The sequence below is a fragment of the Protopterus annectens genome, chromosome 13.part0, assembly GCF_019279795.1.
Source record: "Protopterus annectens isolate FY-2018-M chromosome 13.part0, PAN1.0, whole genome shotgun sequence".
NCBI classification, from domain to species: Eukaryota; Metazoa; Chordata; order Ceratodontiformes; family Protopteridae; genus Protopterus; species Protopterus annectens.
Genome location: NC_056747.1, coordinates 514955757 through 514969111, shown reverse-complemented (window position 1 = coordinate 514969111; position 13355 = coordinate 514955757). Strand labels below are relative to the sequence as shown.

At 47.0% G+C, this 13355-nt stretch overlaps 1 protein-coding gene across 2 annotated transcripts in view; it reads left to right on the top strand.

Moving 5' to 3' along the window:
- The window catches only part of RAD51D (RAD51 paralog D), a 332412-nt gene that overhangs the window by 284665 nt on the left and 34392 nt on the right, over positions 1 to 13355 (top strand). Inside the window, exon 9 of one of the 2 annotated variants that reach the window (XM_044054142.1) lies at positions 10771 to 10935. The exons of the other annotated variant lie outside the window; for it this stretch is intronic. Coding sequence (XP_043910077.1) covers positions 10771 to 10935 — 165 coding nt within the window. The remainder of the gene's footprint in view (positions 1 to 10770; positions 10936 to 13355) is intronic. 2 annotated transcript variants of the gene reach the window in all.

The following is a 13355-nucleotide window of genomic DNA, read 5'->3' as shown; positions in this document are numbered from 1 at the left end:
TGTTCTTTTTCCATATGGCCACCCTTAGATCGATATCGAATACTTCCATGAGGCTCCTATCACATGCTATGGAAGGTGCCTCTAGGGCAGCCAGGACAGGTGCAGCCATCAGGCATCACATCTGGCTCCAGTTTTGTGCTTTCTCGGAGCCCTTCAAGGTGTCATTTATGAATGCTCCCGTTGAAGGTTTCACCCTGTCTGGTAAAACAGTTTGAGATACCTTGGTCCAGAGCAAGAAGGACAGGAAGACTTTGTCTGCCATCGGGATCCGCTTCTCCACCCAGCAATGATCCTTCTCTAGGAATCAATGTGGGGTAAAGATGATGTGGTTCCAGAAATCTCAGAGCTCTTTCCAGGATGCTGAAGATTCACCTTACCACAGAGGCAGAGGGGGATATGACAGACGCCGCCCCTGTGGCAGAGGAGGCCAAGGAACCAAGGGTCTCGGGATCCATTCTCGGACAGACCCTCACTGCAGCCCTGAAGGGGTTGCCCGACTACTCGTCTGTGGAGTCAGTCAGGGGACATGTATCTCTACACCCAACAGCCTGGGAATCTATAACAAATGATTGTTGGATTCTGCAAATAATATCCAGAGGATACTCAGTCCCCTTTCTTCAGTCCCCGATCTCTCCCAAACACCTACCGGATATTCCACCCATGCAGGCAGCCATAGAGGTTTCCAGGCTACTCAAAAAATGAGTCATCCAGCCCGTTCCCCCCAAACCAGTCCAGATTAAGCATTTATTCCAGGTTCTTTTTGGTACAAAAAAAATGGGGGAATTAAGACCCATTCTGGACCTTTCAACCTTGAGCCTGTCGGTTGCCAAGACAAAATTCTGGATGGTCACTCTTCAATCCATTCTGCCCTTCCTGCAGATAAACGACTGGATATGCTCAGTGGACCGTCAAGATGCGGACTATCCTATCAAGATGAACTGGCTATCTCAACGATTCCTCCACTTCCAGCTGTGAGCCAGTCATTTTCATTTCAGAGCACTACCCTTTGGGCTCAGCACCGTCCCCTAAACGTTCACCAAAGTGATGGTGGTAGTGGCGGGTCACCTGCGGCTGTAGGGGTTTCAGGTCTTCCCCTACCAGGATAATTGGCTCCTTTCCGCTCATTCCAGGCATCGACTAATCCAAGCCAGGAATCTTCTCCAGACTGCCCAACACCTGGGCATAACCATAAACCTCAACAAATCTCAGTTGGCACTAGTGCAGTTTCTCGACTTCATAGGAGCCCGCGTAGACGCTACCCAGGGCAAGGTGTTTCTGCCTCCGGACAGACTTCTTTCGCTCCGACATCATGTGAGTTGCTTCTTCCAAGCCAATCTTCCCCCAGCAGAGTCAGTTCTTCGGGCATTAGGGTCAATGGTGGCCACGATCACTCTCATTCTGACAGCACACCTTCATATGAGGTTTCTTCAATGGACCTTAGCCATTCAGTGGTCGTTGCTAGACCTTCCCTTGTCACATCCTGTTCGATTGTCACATGCTTGCAAGGACTCCCTTCTTTGGTGGCTTCAATCTACGGACCACCTTCAGGGTCGTCCGTTTGTTCTTCCCTCCCCACCATGGACACCTCCCTGCTCGGGTTGGGGGTGGGGGGCATTGCATGGGAGAGACGGTCCAAGGCACGTGGTCTTCTCTGGAGACCAATCTGTATATCATGGTCCTGGAGATGATGGCGGTGCCTCTGGTGTTGCAAGTGCTATGTGCCTATCTTCCTCCGGGGACTGTTGCCATACCGACAGACAATATGTCCATAGTCTGATACATTAACAAACAGGGGGGACCAGATCTTATCCCCTTTGTCACGAAGCCATGAGATTGTGGGAGTGGGCGATCTCCAGCGGCTGTTTTCTGGTGGCAGTGCACATTCTGGGGAGGTCCAACATTCTAGCGGACAGGCTGAGCAGGTCTATTCTGATGCCTTACGAGTGATCTCTGAATCCTTCAGTAGCGGAACAGATTTTTCTAAAGTGGGGTCAGCCTTGCGGCAATCTCTTCGCCTGTCTTTCCACTGCCAAGTGCAATGAGTATTTTGCTTTGAACCCCCCTCCAGGGGAGCTCCACAGATATGCTGTAGTTCAATGTTAAGTTGTAAATCTCGCTTTCATTCTTGCTGGATGGGTTCGGAGCCGAACCTCGGCTCCGACTCGGCCGAATACTAAAGCTCGAGAGCTATTTTTACCGGCTCGAGGCTATCCTATGTCCCATAATGCTAGGCAAAATATACCCAGATCTCGTTTGCCGCTTCAGCTACGAAGTTGCGTTTTCACTGGCTCCAGGTCGTAAGCTATTAATAACTTTTGAGATAGTTTTTTAGTCAGATTTTTTTCCCTCTTTTGTCCCTTTAGTATTAGTGAAGTTAGTGACTAGTCTTCCCCCCCCCTTTTTAGTGGCTAATCTCCCTTTTTCTCCACCCTTAAGGTGGTTGGGCCTCTGACCCTCCCCCTTAGTAGTACAGTTTTCCCTTAGTTGTTCTGTGTGTGTGTGGAATTCTGTCCCTCTGTTTAGAGGTAGTTCCCCCTCTTTTCTGCTTATTGTAATTGTTATATATATTAGTGTATTGTGTATTTTTTACATTAGTATGTCTAAGGATACTAAGGTATCGGGTTTCAAGAAGTGTGACTCGTGCTGTCAGAAGATGTCTCTGACAGACGGTCACACTTCTTGTGTGTATTGTTTGGGCCCTCTGCACCTGCAAGACTCTTGTTCCATCTGCCATGCTTTTAGCCCTAGAGTCCTGCAGGAGCGCAGAAACAAACTCATTTTTAGAGGCTTGTTAAAGCCTGAGGGTTCCCCGGCTTCCTCACTGAAGAAGGTCTTTTCCGAAACTAGTATGAGGATCGAGCTGTTATTATAGTGCTTATGTTGCACTAGTTAACTTTCAATAAAGATTGGGATTTGGAACTATCGGTGCTGGCTTTTGGCGTGTTTTTCTGAAGGTTCCCCGGCTAAGACCATGACTGGGAAACCTTCAAAGCCCGTCAAATCGTCGGCTCCATGTTCGGAGCCGGCGCCGAGCGGTGCTCTTGCTGCCTTGTCGGTTCCGGCCGGAACTGAGGCATCTAGACCTCAGTCGGTTCCGATTTTAGTGTCGGAGCCATCCCCGAGCAGAAAGCGCTCCAGGTCTCCATCTCTCGAGTCGGTTAGATCGGCTCCGAAGTCTCCACTCTTGTCAGAGCGGAGCCATAGATCTCATTCCTCTAGGTCTTCCAAGCTTTCGGACCATGACCTCGAGAGGGTAGTCAGCCGGCTTTTGAAGTCGCAGGCACTGGCCCAGTTACTACATAGCCCGTCTCAACAGACAGGGGCTTACCCCTACACCTGCTCAAGTTCCTCCTCCGACTACTCTGCTGAGTTCGGAGCCGGAGGTTGTCGAGGTGAGTACTGTAGGGACGTCGGAACCGATCCCCCTTTTGTCAGTTCCTTCGTCGGCTTCGATCCCGTCTTTGGCTCCGTCCTTGGAGGGATCCGGGTGCCGAGACTCCCTCGTCGGCTCTGAGGGGGCGAGTGGCATCGGACCCTTGTCCGACCCCGCTCTCCCTCTCGGGGCCTCGGCGCAGGTGAGTTCGGCCCCGACATCGGCCTCGGAGCCGTCCCTCTCGGTGCCGGGGGGAGCTCTCATTTCCTTGGAGTTGGGTCCTTCTTCCCTGCCTGACAGGGGCGCCTTTGAGGTGATGAGGAGCGTGCTGGCTCCAATACCGGCACCACGGTCAGCCTCCTCGGCCCCTCCCTCTACGGTGCCTGCTTCGGCCCCTGCCTACCCTCCCGACCCTAAGCGAGGAGAACCGACGCTCCAGGCTGCACCATTGGGCCTTTCTTCCTCTTCTGAGGCCTCCCCTGACCCTGCGGGGTAGCCCCCTCGGATGAGGACATGTAAGAGGGAACATGTTGACTCTCCTGAGTCAGTGACATCTGACACCGACCTGGATGATTCAGAAGGGTCCCCAAGGTCCCCCTTTGAGGATGTCTCCTTTTCTGACATCTTAGAGATCCTCAAACAGAGGGGGAACTGGTCTGGCCTTAACCCATCCGAGGACGAGTCGGTGTACCTGGATGCCTTCGGTTCTCGCCCTTCCACCTCCTGGGTGTCCCTGCCTTTCGACCCACTTATGGAGGTGGTGGCTCGGAAGGCGTGGACTGCTCTGGATATTATAGAACCAACTCTCCAGAGGCCCACTAAATTTATTACTGCTCCCACAGATAAGCAGTTTCTCTCCAAGGGTGTCCCCGTGGATGCCATGGTGGTGGCGGCAGCCACTAAGAAGGAGTTGGCTGACCCTTCAGTACCTGTCCATCCTCCTAATAAGGAATCTAGGACTATGGATAGGTATGGCAAGCGGATGTTTTCCTCAGCGACCTTTGCTATGTGGTTGCTGAACTATTTATGCCATTTCACCCGACTTCAGAGGGACCTTCTCAAGGAACTGGGTGAAACATTGCAGGACCCAACAGCTGTGGGGTCTCAGGAAAAGATCAACTCACAGCTAGGGACCCTGAACTCTATTGTTAACTCTTCCATGCGGCTCATCTCTTATGCAGCCGATGGAGTGAGTAGAGCCGCAGGTACGGGTTTTGCACTAAGGAGACATGCCTTCAAGGCGTCATTTACTAACACCCCCTTTGATGGTTCTACTCTTTTTGGACCTCAAGTGAAAGATACCTTAACCAGGTGCGAACAAGAAGGCAAAACTCTCTCTGCCATGGGAGTCCGTTTTTCCGCCCCTTCTAGACCGTATCCTAAGGGTCAAAAGGGCAGGAAAATGTGGTTCCGCAAACCTCAAGGAGTTCTGCCGGACGCACGTGGTGAGCTTCCCTCCAGAGGCAGAGGAGGGAACAACAACAGACGCCGCCCTAGGGGCAGGGGGGGTCCGCAGAATCAGGGTAGCAGAGAATCGTTCTCTGACAAACCCTTCCAGCACCCCTGAGGAGCTGCCTGACTGTCCACCTTCGGAGGCAGTCGGGGGAAGACTTTCGCTGTACCCAGAAGCCTGGTGCTCTCTTACGCAGGACAGATGGGTACAGTCGATCATATCCGAGGGCTACAAAATCCCCTTTATCCACACCCCACATCAACCAAAAGGTCCTCTTCCAGACGTTCCACCCGGTCTGAGAGACCAAGCAGCACTAGAAATTTCAAAGCTGCTTTTAAAAAGAGCCATCCAGCCAGTCCCGGCAGACCAACAAGGATCCGGAATCTACTCCAAATTCTTTTTGGTAACAAAAAAGACAGGGGACTGGAGACCTATTTTGGATCTCGGAAGACTGAACAAATCGGTTCAAAGAACAAAATTCCGGATGGTTACGCTACAGTCCATTCTTCCCTTTCTGGATCAGGACAGTTGGATGTGCTCTATAGACCTTCAGGATGCGTACTATCATATCAAAATGAACAGGCGCTACAGGAGGTTTCTCCGCTTCCGGCTGGGAGCCAGTCACTACCAATTTAGAGCCCTGCCCGTTGGCCTCACCACAGCCCCCAGGGTGTTTACCAAATGCATGGCAGTGGTCGCGGCTCACCTGAGACGTCGAGGATTCCAGGCGTTTCCATATTTGGACGACTGGCTCCTTACTGCCACCACCAGGCACCAGCTACTTCAAGCCAGGGATTACACTGTACAAACCTGCAAAGCGCTAGGCATCTCTATAAATTACGAAAAATCTGCCTTGTCAGCATATTACCTTCATAGGCGCCGTGTTAAACACGGTAGAGTTGTCAGCAAAACTACCTACGCAAAGAGTATACGACATTCGCAGTCATGTTCAAGTCCTGCTACAGGAGGACAGGGTCCAAGCCAGGTTTGTACTGAAAACGCTTGGTCTGATGGCTGCAACAATCACCTTGCTCCCCCTAGCTCGTTTTCATATGCGGATTCTACAGTGGATGCTTTTTTCCCAATGGTCCTTTCAGCAGCTTCCCATGTCACACAATTTTCTCATGACTCAGTCTTGCAAACGACACCTATCGTGGTGGATGGTCTCACCTCAGGTGCTTCAAGGCAGACCGGTTGTTCTCCCCCCTCCGGTTGCCACCGCGACAACGGACACCTCCCTGATCGGGGGGGGGGGGGGCATTTTCAGGGCAGGACAGTCCAGGGCACATGGCAACCCTTCGAGTACCACTTGCACATCAATGTCCTGGAGATGAGAGCGGTGCTATTGGCGTTGCAGGCTCTCCTGAACTCTCTTCCCATGGGGACGATTGCAATACAGACAGACAATATGTCCGTAGTATGGTACATCAACAAACAGGGCGGAACCAGGTCCTACCCTCTTTGTCGGGAAGCGCTCAGACTCTGGCAATGGGCGATCTCTTCTCAACGGTTTCTTGTAGCAAAACACATTCCCGGGAAGTCCAATGTCATAGCAGACAGGCTGAGCAGGGACATTCTCATGCCCTACGAGTGGTCTCTCAACCAACTAGTAGTAGACCAAATCTTCAGAAGGTGGGGTCAGCCTTGCTGCGACCTTTTCACAACCCCTCAAAACAGCAAGTGTCAAGACTTCTTCACCCTCTTCCCTCTTCCGGGCCTCCCTCCCAGAGACGCTCTAGTACACGATTGGCCCAGGGGTCTCCTTTATGCTTTTCCCCCCTTTCCCTTAATCACTCAGTCTAGAAAGCAACTGCCTTGAGATCCAGGATGATCCTCATTGCCCCTTATTGGCCCCGACAAGTCTGGTTTCCTTTCCTACAACGTCATCTACTGGAGCAGCCCTGGCATCTGAACCCTGTGCCAGACCTTCTGACCCATCAATCGGGCAGGCTGCACCAATCCCTTTCATCTCTCAACCTCACAGCTTGGTTGCTCCACTTCCAACCCTAGCCAGACTTCCCTTAATTTCTCCGTCAGTACGTCAGATTATCCTTGCCTCTCACAAGTCTGACACCAGAAGGACGTACGCAAGTAAATGGAAACGTTTCTCTATTTGGGCAAAAGGGAACCAAGTTGATCCCTTTACTGCTCCTGTCCAAACAGTTCTAGATTTCTTGGCGGAACTCTTTCAAAAAGGTTCTTCTTCAGCCACTATCAAAGTCCAATTGGCGGCTATTGCAAATTTCCATGTTGGCTTGTCAGAGTCTAGTATTATGTCCCACAAGCTCTGCAAAGCCTTTCTGAAGGGTACCCTATTACTTAGGCCCCCAGTCAAAGACCCTCCTCCACCGTGGGATCTAAATTTGGTACTGTCCTCATTAATTCTGCCTCCTTTTGAGCCTGCTGCCTCCTGCTCGTTAAAACTGCCCTTGTGGAAAACACTTTTCTTGGTAGCTATTACCTCAGCCGGAAGGGTTTCGGAACTACAAGCATTATCTGTGCGCCCCCCTTATCTTGTTTTTCACAAAGATAGAGTGGCTCTTAGGACAAATCCATCCTTCTTACCTAAGGTACTCTCGGAAAAAAATCTCAATCAGACCATTGATCTCCCAGTTTTCTTTCCAAATTACACTGATAGAGCTGAGAGGAGATTACATTGTTTGGATGTTCATAGGCAACTACATTTCTATCTGGATAGAACCAAGCTAACGAGAAAATCAGAGCAGCTCTTCTTATCTTACGCCGAAGGGAAGCAGGGCCTTCCAGTTTCTAAAGTGACCTTGTCCAGATGGTTGACCTCTCATCTCTTTAACCTATCAATTGAGGCATAAGGAGCTCCCTACCAAGCCTAGAGCTCATTCAACTAGAGCATTAGCTTCCTCAGTTGCTTTTCAAGCGAGATTACCTATGGATTCTATTTGTGCAGCGGCCACATGGGCCTCTCCTCATACCTTCATCTCTCATTACAAACTGGATATTGCCTCCAGAAGTAGGGCTGATTTTGGTTCCACTGTACTCAAGAGTCTGTTCCATTCAGCCACCCAGGACTAAGGTGCTAGGGATGCGGTCCCATCCAGCAAGAAAGAAGGCGAGATTGACAACTTAACATTAAGAAGTTATGTACTTACCATAACGTTCCATGTTAGTTGTCTTCTTCTCGCCTTTTCTTCGTCCCTCCATCCCCCTAGCCTGGAAAGACCTAGAGTATTGGGTGAGACTTTCATTGTCACCAGGATTATCCCTTCAACTAGAGCTCTTGTTCCCCTTTGGTAGCCCTGGTGAAAGACAGGCTGTAAGGTTTATAGTTCTACATAGTTTTATCTTTTCTAGTGGTGGGACATGTCTGTCCATAGTGTTAGCTATCAAACGAGATCTGGGTATATTTCGCCTAGCATTATGGGACATAGGATAGCCTCGAGCCGGTAAAAATAGCTTTCGAGCTTTAGTATTCGGCCGAGTCGGAGCCGAGGTTTGGCTCCGAACCCATCCAGCAAGAAAGAAGGCGAGAAGAAGACAACTAACATGGAACGTTATGGTAAGTACATAACTTCTTATTCTTGACCTTCTGGTCTAATGTATGCTTACCCTCCACTTCCTCTAATATCTAGGTTCATTTAGAAAGCTCGATGGCTGGGGAACTTGGTGATCCTCATTGCCCCTTTCTGGCCTCGTCAAGTTTGGTTCCCTTCTCTGTGGTCTCATGCAGTGTGCCTACCTTGGACACTAGATCTGGTTTTGGATCTGATCACACATTCCTCTGGGATCCCTTACCCAGACTTAGTCAGCCTGAAGCTTACAGCTTGGCTGCTCCAGTTCCCATGATGGTGAGGACTCCCAGGCTGTCTTTTCCTGTCAAGAAGATCTTGGTAGAGGCTCACAAATTTTCTACAAGGAAGGTTTATTCAAGTAAATGGAAGCGTTTCTCAATCTGGGCCTTTCAGCATGACCTAGATCCTTTCACTGTGCCAGTTCTGGCCATTTTGGAGTTTTTGGCGGATATTTTTAATCATGGTGTTACCTTCTCTACAGTTAAGGTACAATTGGCAGCAATTTCAAACTTTCACATAGGTGAGAATTCAGGTTCCTTGGTTTCTTACAAACTTTGTAAGACCTTTTTGAAAGGTACCTTCCTTCTCATGCCTCCGGTTATGGACCCCATGCCTATTTTGGATCTCACTTTGGTGTTGCAGGCCCTGGTTTCTCCTCCTTTTGAACTGGTGGCCACAGTTGACTTGAAGTTTGTCATGGAAGACTGCTTTTTTAGTTGCGATTACCTCAGCCAAGAGGGTTTTTGAGATCCAAGTCTTGTATATCAAACCCACGTATATGGTATTCCTTAAAGATAGGTGTCACTCCGGACTAATCCATCTGTTCTACTGAAGGTGGCATCAGAGTCAAATATTAACCAGGTCATCAATTTGCCAGTTGTCATTCCAAATTTCCAGAATAAGGGAGAGAGTACAAGTTGCACTTGCTCGATGTTCACAGGCAACTGCGCTTTTATTTGCATAGAACGAAATCTGTTTGGAAGTCTGATCAACTCTTTGTATCCCTTTCTATACCGTTCCTTGGTAAGCCAGTGTCTAAAGTTACTGTTGTTCATTGGATTTCTGAATGCATCTCCTTGGCCTATCGAGCCAAAAGGCTATCTCCTCCAGGGCATGTCAGGGCGCATTCCACCAGATCTGTTGCGACTTTTGCCGTTTTTTGGTCCAGGGTCTCAGATGATGTCTGCTCTGCAGCTACCTGGGTATCTCCGAACACATTTATCTCCCATTATAAATTGGATCTTTTTTCTAGGGGCAGAGCATCCTTTGGTTCAGCTGTGCTCTGGAACATCCTTCCATGAGGACCTCCCAGGGTTTATAGGTAGCTGGGGACTCTGTCCCTCAGGTTGAAGATCAAATGAGAACAACATCAGATAAAGAAGTTATTTTCTCACCATAACGTTCCATATGAGTTGTTGGTTCTCATTTGTCTTCAACCATCCCTCCCTCCTTCCCCCTGCCTTTGTGGGCCTGCTTAGTAGACCAGATGGAAAAGTCATAGCTCCACCTCCTTTGGCTTGTTTTTTGCCTTGTTAATGTTTTTGTAGTTATGCCAGTTTGTTATGGGCATATTCATTTATATTGGGATGCTGCTGTTTTCTTCAGCAAACTCGATCTGAGGGGGGAAGGGAGATGGGCATTATGGGTAGGGGAGGAGCTTGGATCCGAAGCTGAAGTATGCAGCCGAGTCAAATCGGTGGCTAGATCCGAGTTCCTCAAGTTGAAGACAAATGAGAATCAACAACTCAGATTGAACGTTATGCTGAGTACATAACTTCTTTTTTTTTTTTTTTGCCTCACTAGCTGGACCGTATAACCCTGCTGCCCAGTTCTTATACTGACATTTTTGTTCCCCTATTCTACCTGATGTAGCACTCCCTTCTGTCTTGTGGGGAAGGCCACTTTTTCCTTGTGGATTAGGCCTTCATTGAATACATATTGCCATATCAATGGGAGGCAAGAGTCAAGCTCCAAGTAAAGTTCATCAGTAGCGGGTGATAATTTTTAACTTTTAAGCCTGCTTCAAGCTGCTTCTGCGTGGTAGGCTTGCACTTAATGCAGATGCCAGCCCGAATGATAACTCGTTGCACTCCATGCTGGCATATAACATGCCTTTTTCTTGCAGGCTTACATAGCCTTCTTGTCTACCCCAAAAGAAGCACTACACCTTTTGTGTGAAGTCCACTTTTCTCTTCCTAAGATAGGAGAGATGGCTGATATCCATTCAATCCTACATCTTCCAGCCAGCTTCTCAGGTGGCAAGTCCACCTTGTACCCAGTTACTTACGTTGTAGTCATTACCACAACCTGTCTGGCACTGTAGTCTGCTGTTTGGTGTAGGAGTTTGTTGATATGACTTTAATTTATAGTGAACTGTCTGTTTTCACTGTTTGTAGGTGACAAACCATGTAACCCATGACAGAAGTGGAGGCATGAAACCAGCCCTAGGTCGCTCTTGGAGTTATGTTCCCAATGTCAGAGTCTTATTGCAGCATAAAGATGAAGCTAGGTCAGTACGCTCAGCCAAACGCATTGCCACCTTACTCAAGTCTTCACGGCAGGTGAGTGGAATACAATGGCTTAGTCATCAGCAAGTTACTCACTTAGCCAGTTAACTGAACTGGTCCTCAGAACCCTTTCAGCCATGACCCAGGAAAAAGCTACATTTAAAAATTCTATTAGATGGGTCATAGATGCATTACAATCAATAAAGAAGAAACAAAAGCATATTAATAATAAAGTGAACAGACTAGACATATCCTTAAATTGATTTTTTTTATATACATAAGGGGGACAGCATTCAAATATGTATTTTTCAAAGCACAGTACACTAAATGTTATATTTTAGTATGCGTATGATGTGATTTAGCTGTTATCTCTATAACCTTGACAGATTTAGATATCCGATGATTAATGTTGGATCAAGTATGGTGCTTGCACTTAGTTTATGTAAGTGATTCCATAGTAACTGAGCATGCCCAGATCTGATATTCTTAAGCCATTTTGCTCAAGTCAGGAACAAGATGTATTGCAGAATTACCACCTATGTGATTCGTACAGCTTGGCAAGTGTAGGAATGTAGTGATGTATTCTGTCTCAGTTGTTGCATTTAACTTGCGTCTTGAAGTTGCCATCTGTTTAGAAAAACTTTTTGTGCAAGTCATGCAGCACTCTTTCTGGAACTTTAGCTGTTGCTGAATTTTTTATATGTATTGTGATGCATAATATTTTTACATTAGAACTGTTTAGCATATAAAGACACTTCTTTCCTGTCATAGTGCTATGGATCACATTCACACAACCTCAGACACTTATGTGCACAGGTCCCCAGAGCTCTCCAATTATCTTCCTCTGCACACTTCACAAGTGTGATCACTGTTTTCCTAAGGAGTTTAAAATAGTATGCAATATTCCATATATTGCCTTATCAGTTTTATGTACTGTAAGAAAAAAAGTGATACCTACCTTTTGTTGCTATGCAACTTAATGTTGTATTCTGTTTCACCATATCCACTCTTTATTCACTTTTTGGAAATCTCTACATTTAACCATCAGTGGCCTCCATTCACTGTACAGTTACCAGTCAAACCCCATTCAGGCAGAGTGTAATAATGGTGAGGTTGTCATCCATGAAGTTGTCTGAGAGATTTTTTACTTTAGCTCCCTATGCTGTTCTTCCCACACATGCCAGGTAGTATGGAATGCGAGTGCGTAGTGGGTGTGATGCAGGGCTGTCACTTCCATAAGTGACATAAACTTGCAAAAGACTACCCCACTTGGAACCAGATTAGCATCAGTTATGTCCTCTAGTCTCCACTTGAGGATCTTGGTGGTAACATCTCTGAGACACATCCCTCCCCAGTTTGTCAGACAAAAGTGAATAGACACTGCCCTAACATTACTGTCCCTCCATATTAGTCTTCCCCTGCACCCAAATCACTGCGTAATCAGTCTGCTCATGATTTAGCAAGTAATTGATTTTTATGGCTAATGATCATTCAACATTCTGTAGCTGCTGTTACATTGTGTCCTGTATTTAACTCTCACACGCTCTCTGTAAAGTTTAGTACACTTCAATGGGTTTTTTTTTTTTTTTTTTTTTTTTTTACTTTTGTCCACCTGCCCTCCATGCTAGTTGTTACAAACTTTGAAGGCTGATTCAGTTGGTGTGTCCTCAGCAAATCAAGTTCTACTGCTAAACTGCTTCACATTTATCAAATTGCAGATTTCCCAAAAGGACCAATCATCATATCCAAAATAAAACAATCATATTTGGTAACTGAGTAAACATACCAAGTTGTTAAGTAATTTACTGATCGCCAGTTTTTTGCTGCGTAGTTTCTCATCTAATGCTTTTATTCCATTAGTCAGTTCCCTCTGTACCTAACCAGTTTAAGTCCTATTCTTATTCCAGTATTTCCATAACTTGCTCTCTAATATTTTATATCAAGGGACTTACTAAAGGACAAGTTTATCACAGCCATTTGTTTTCCCTAATTTGCCTCTACTGAATAAAGACCCGTACTGCTAAAAAAGCTAGATTTATGCACATAACATTAATATAGTATATCCTCTTCATCCTAGATGCCTTTCACTAATTTCCTTAATCCTGAGTACTGGCTTGCCAGTCAAACCCCATTCAGCCAGAATTGCTTAACAGTTTAGCCCCTTTCTTCTGTAAAAGGACCCACCTCCCAAAAAAAAAGTAATTCTGAATGAGAATGTTTAGCTGTATATCATAAAGATCATTGCTGTTTTGAAGAAGAGCCAAGCCAAAGATCTGGCTTGGCACTTAGAGCTCTTTGAAAGTCGAGCTGGAGCCAGCAGTGAAAAAGGAGAAAAATTGTGGACTGTTGAAACCAAGTATACTGCCAGGCTGTAATAGATGCCCTTTGAATTGTTGGGTTTAATAGCGATGGTAAAAGCTGTTTTTGCTAAAGCAAGTTAAAGGGAAGAAACAGAATTCTAAAAAAGTTAAGCC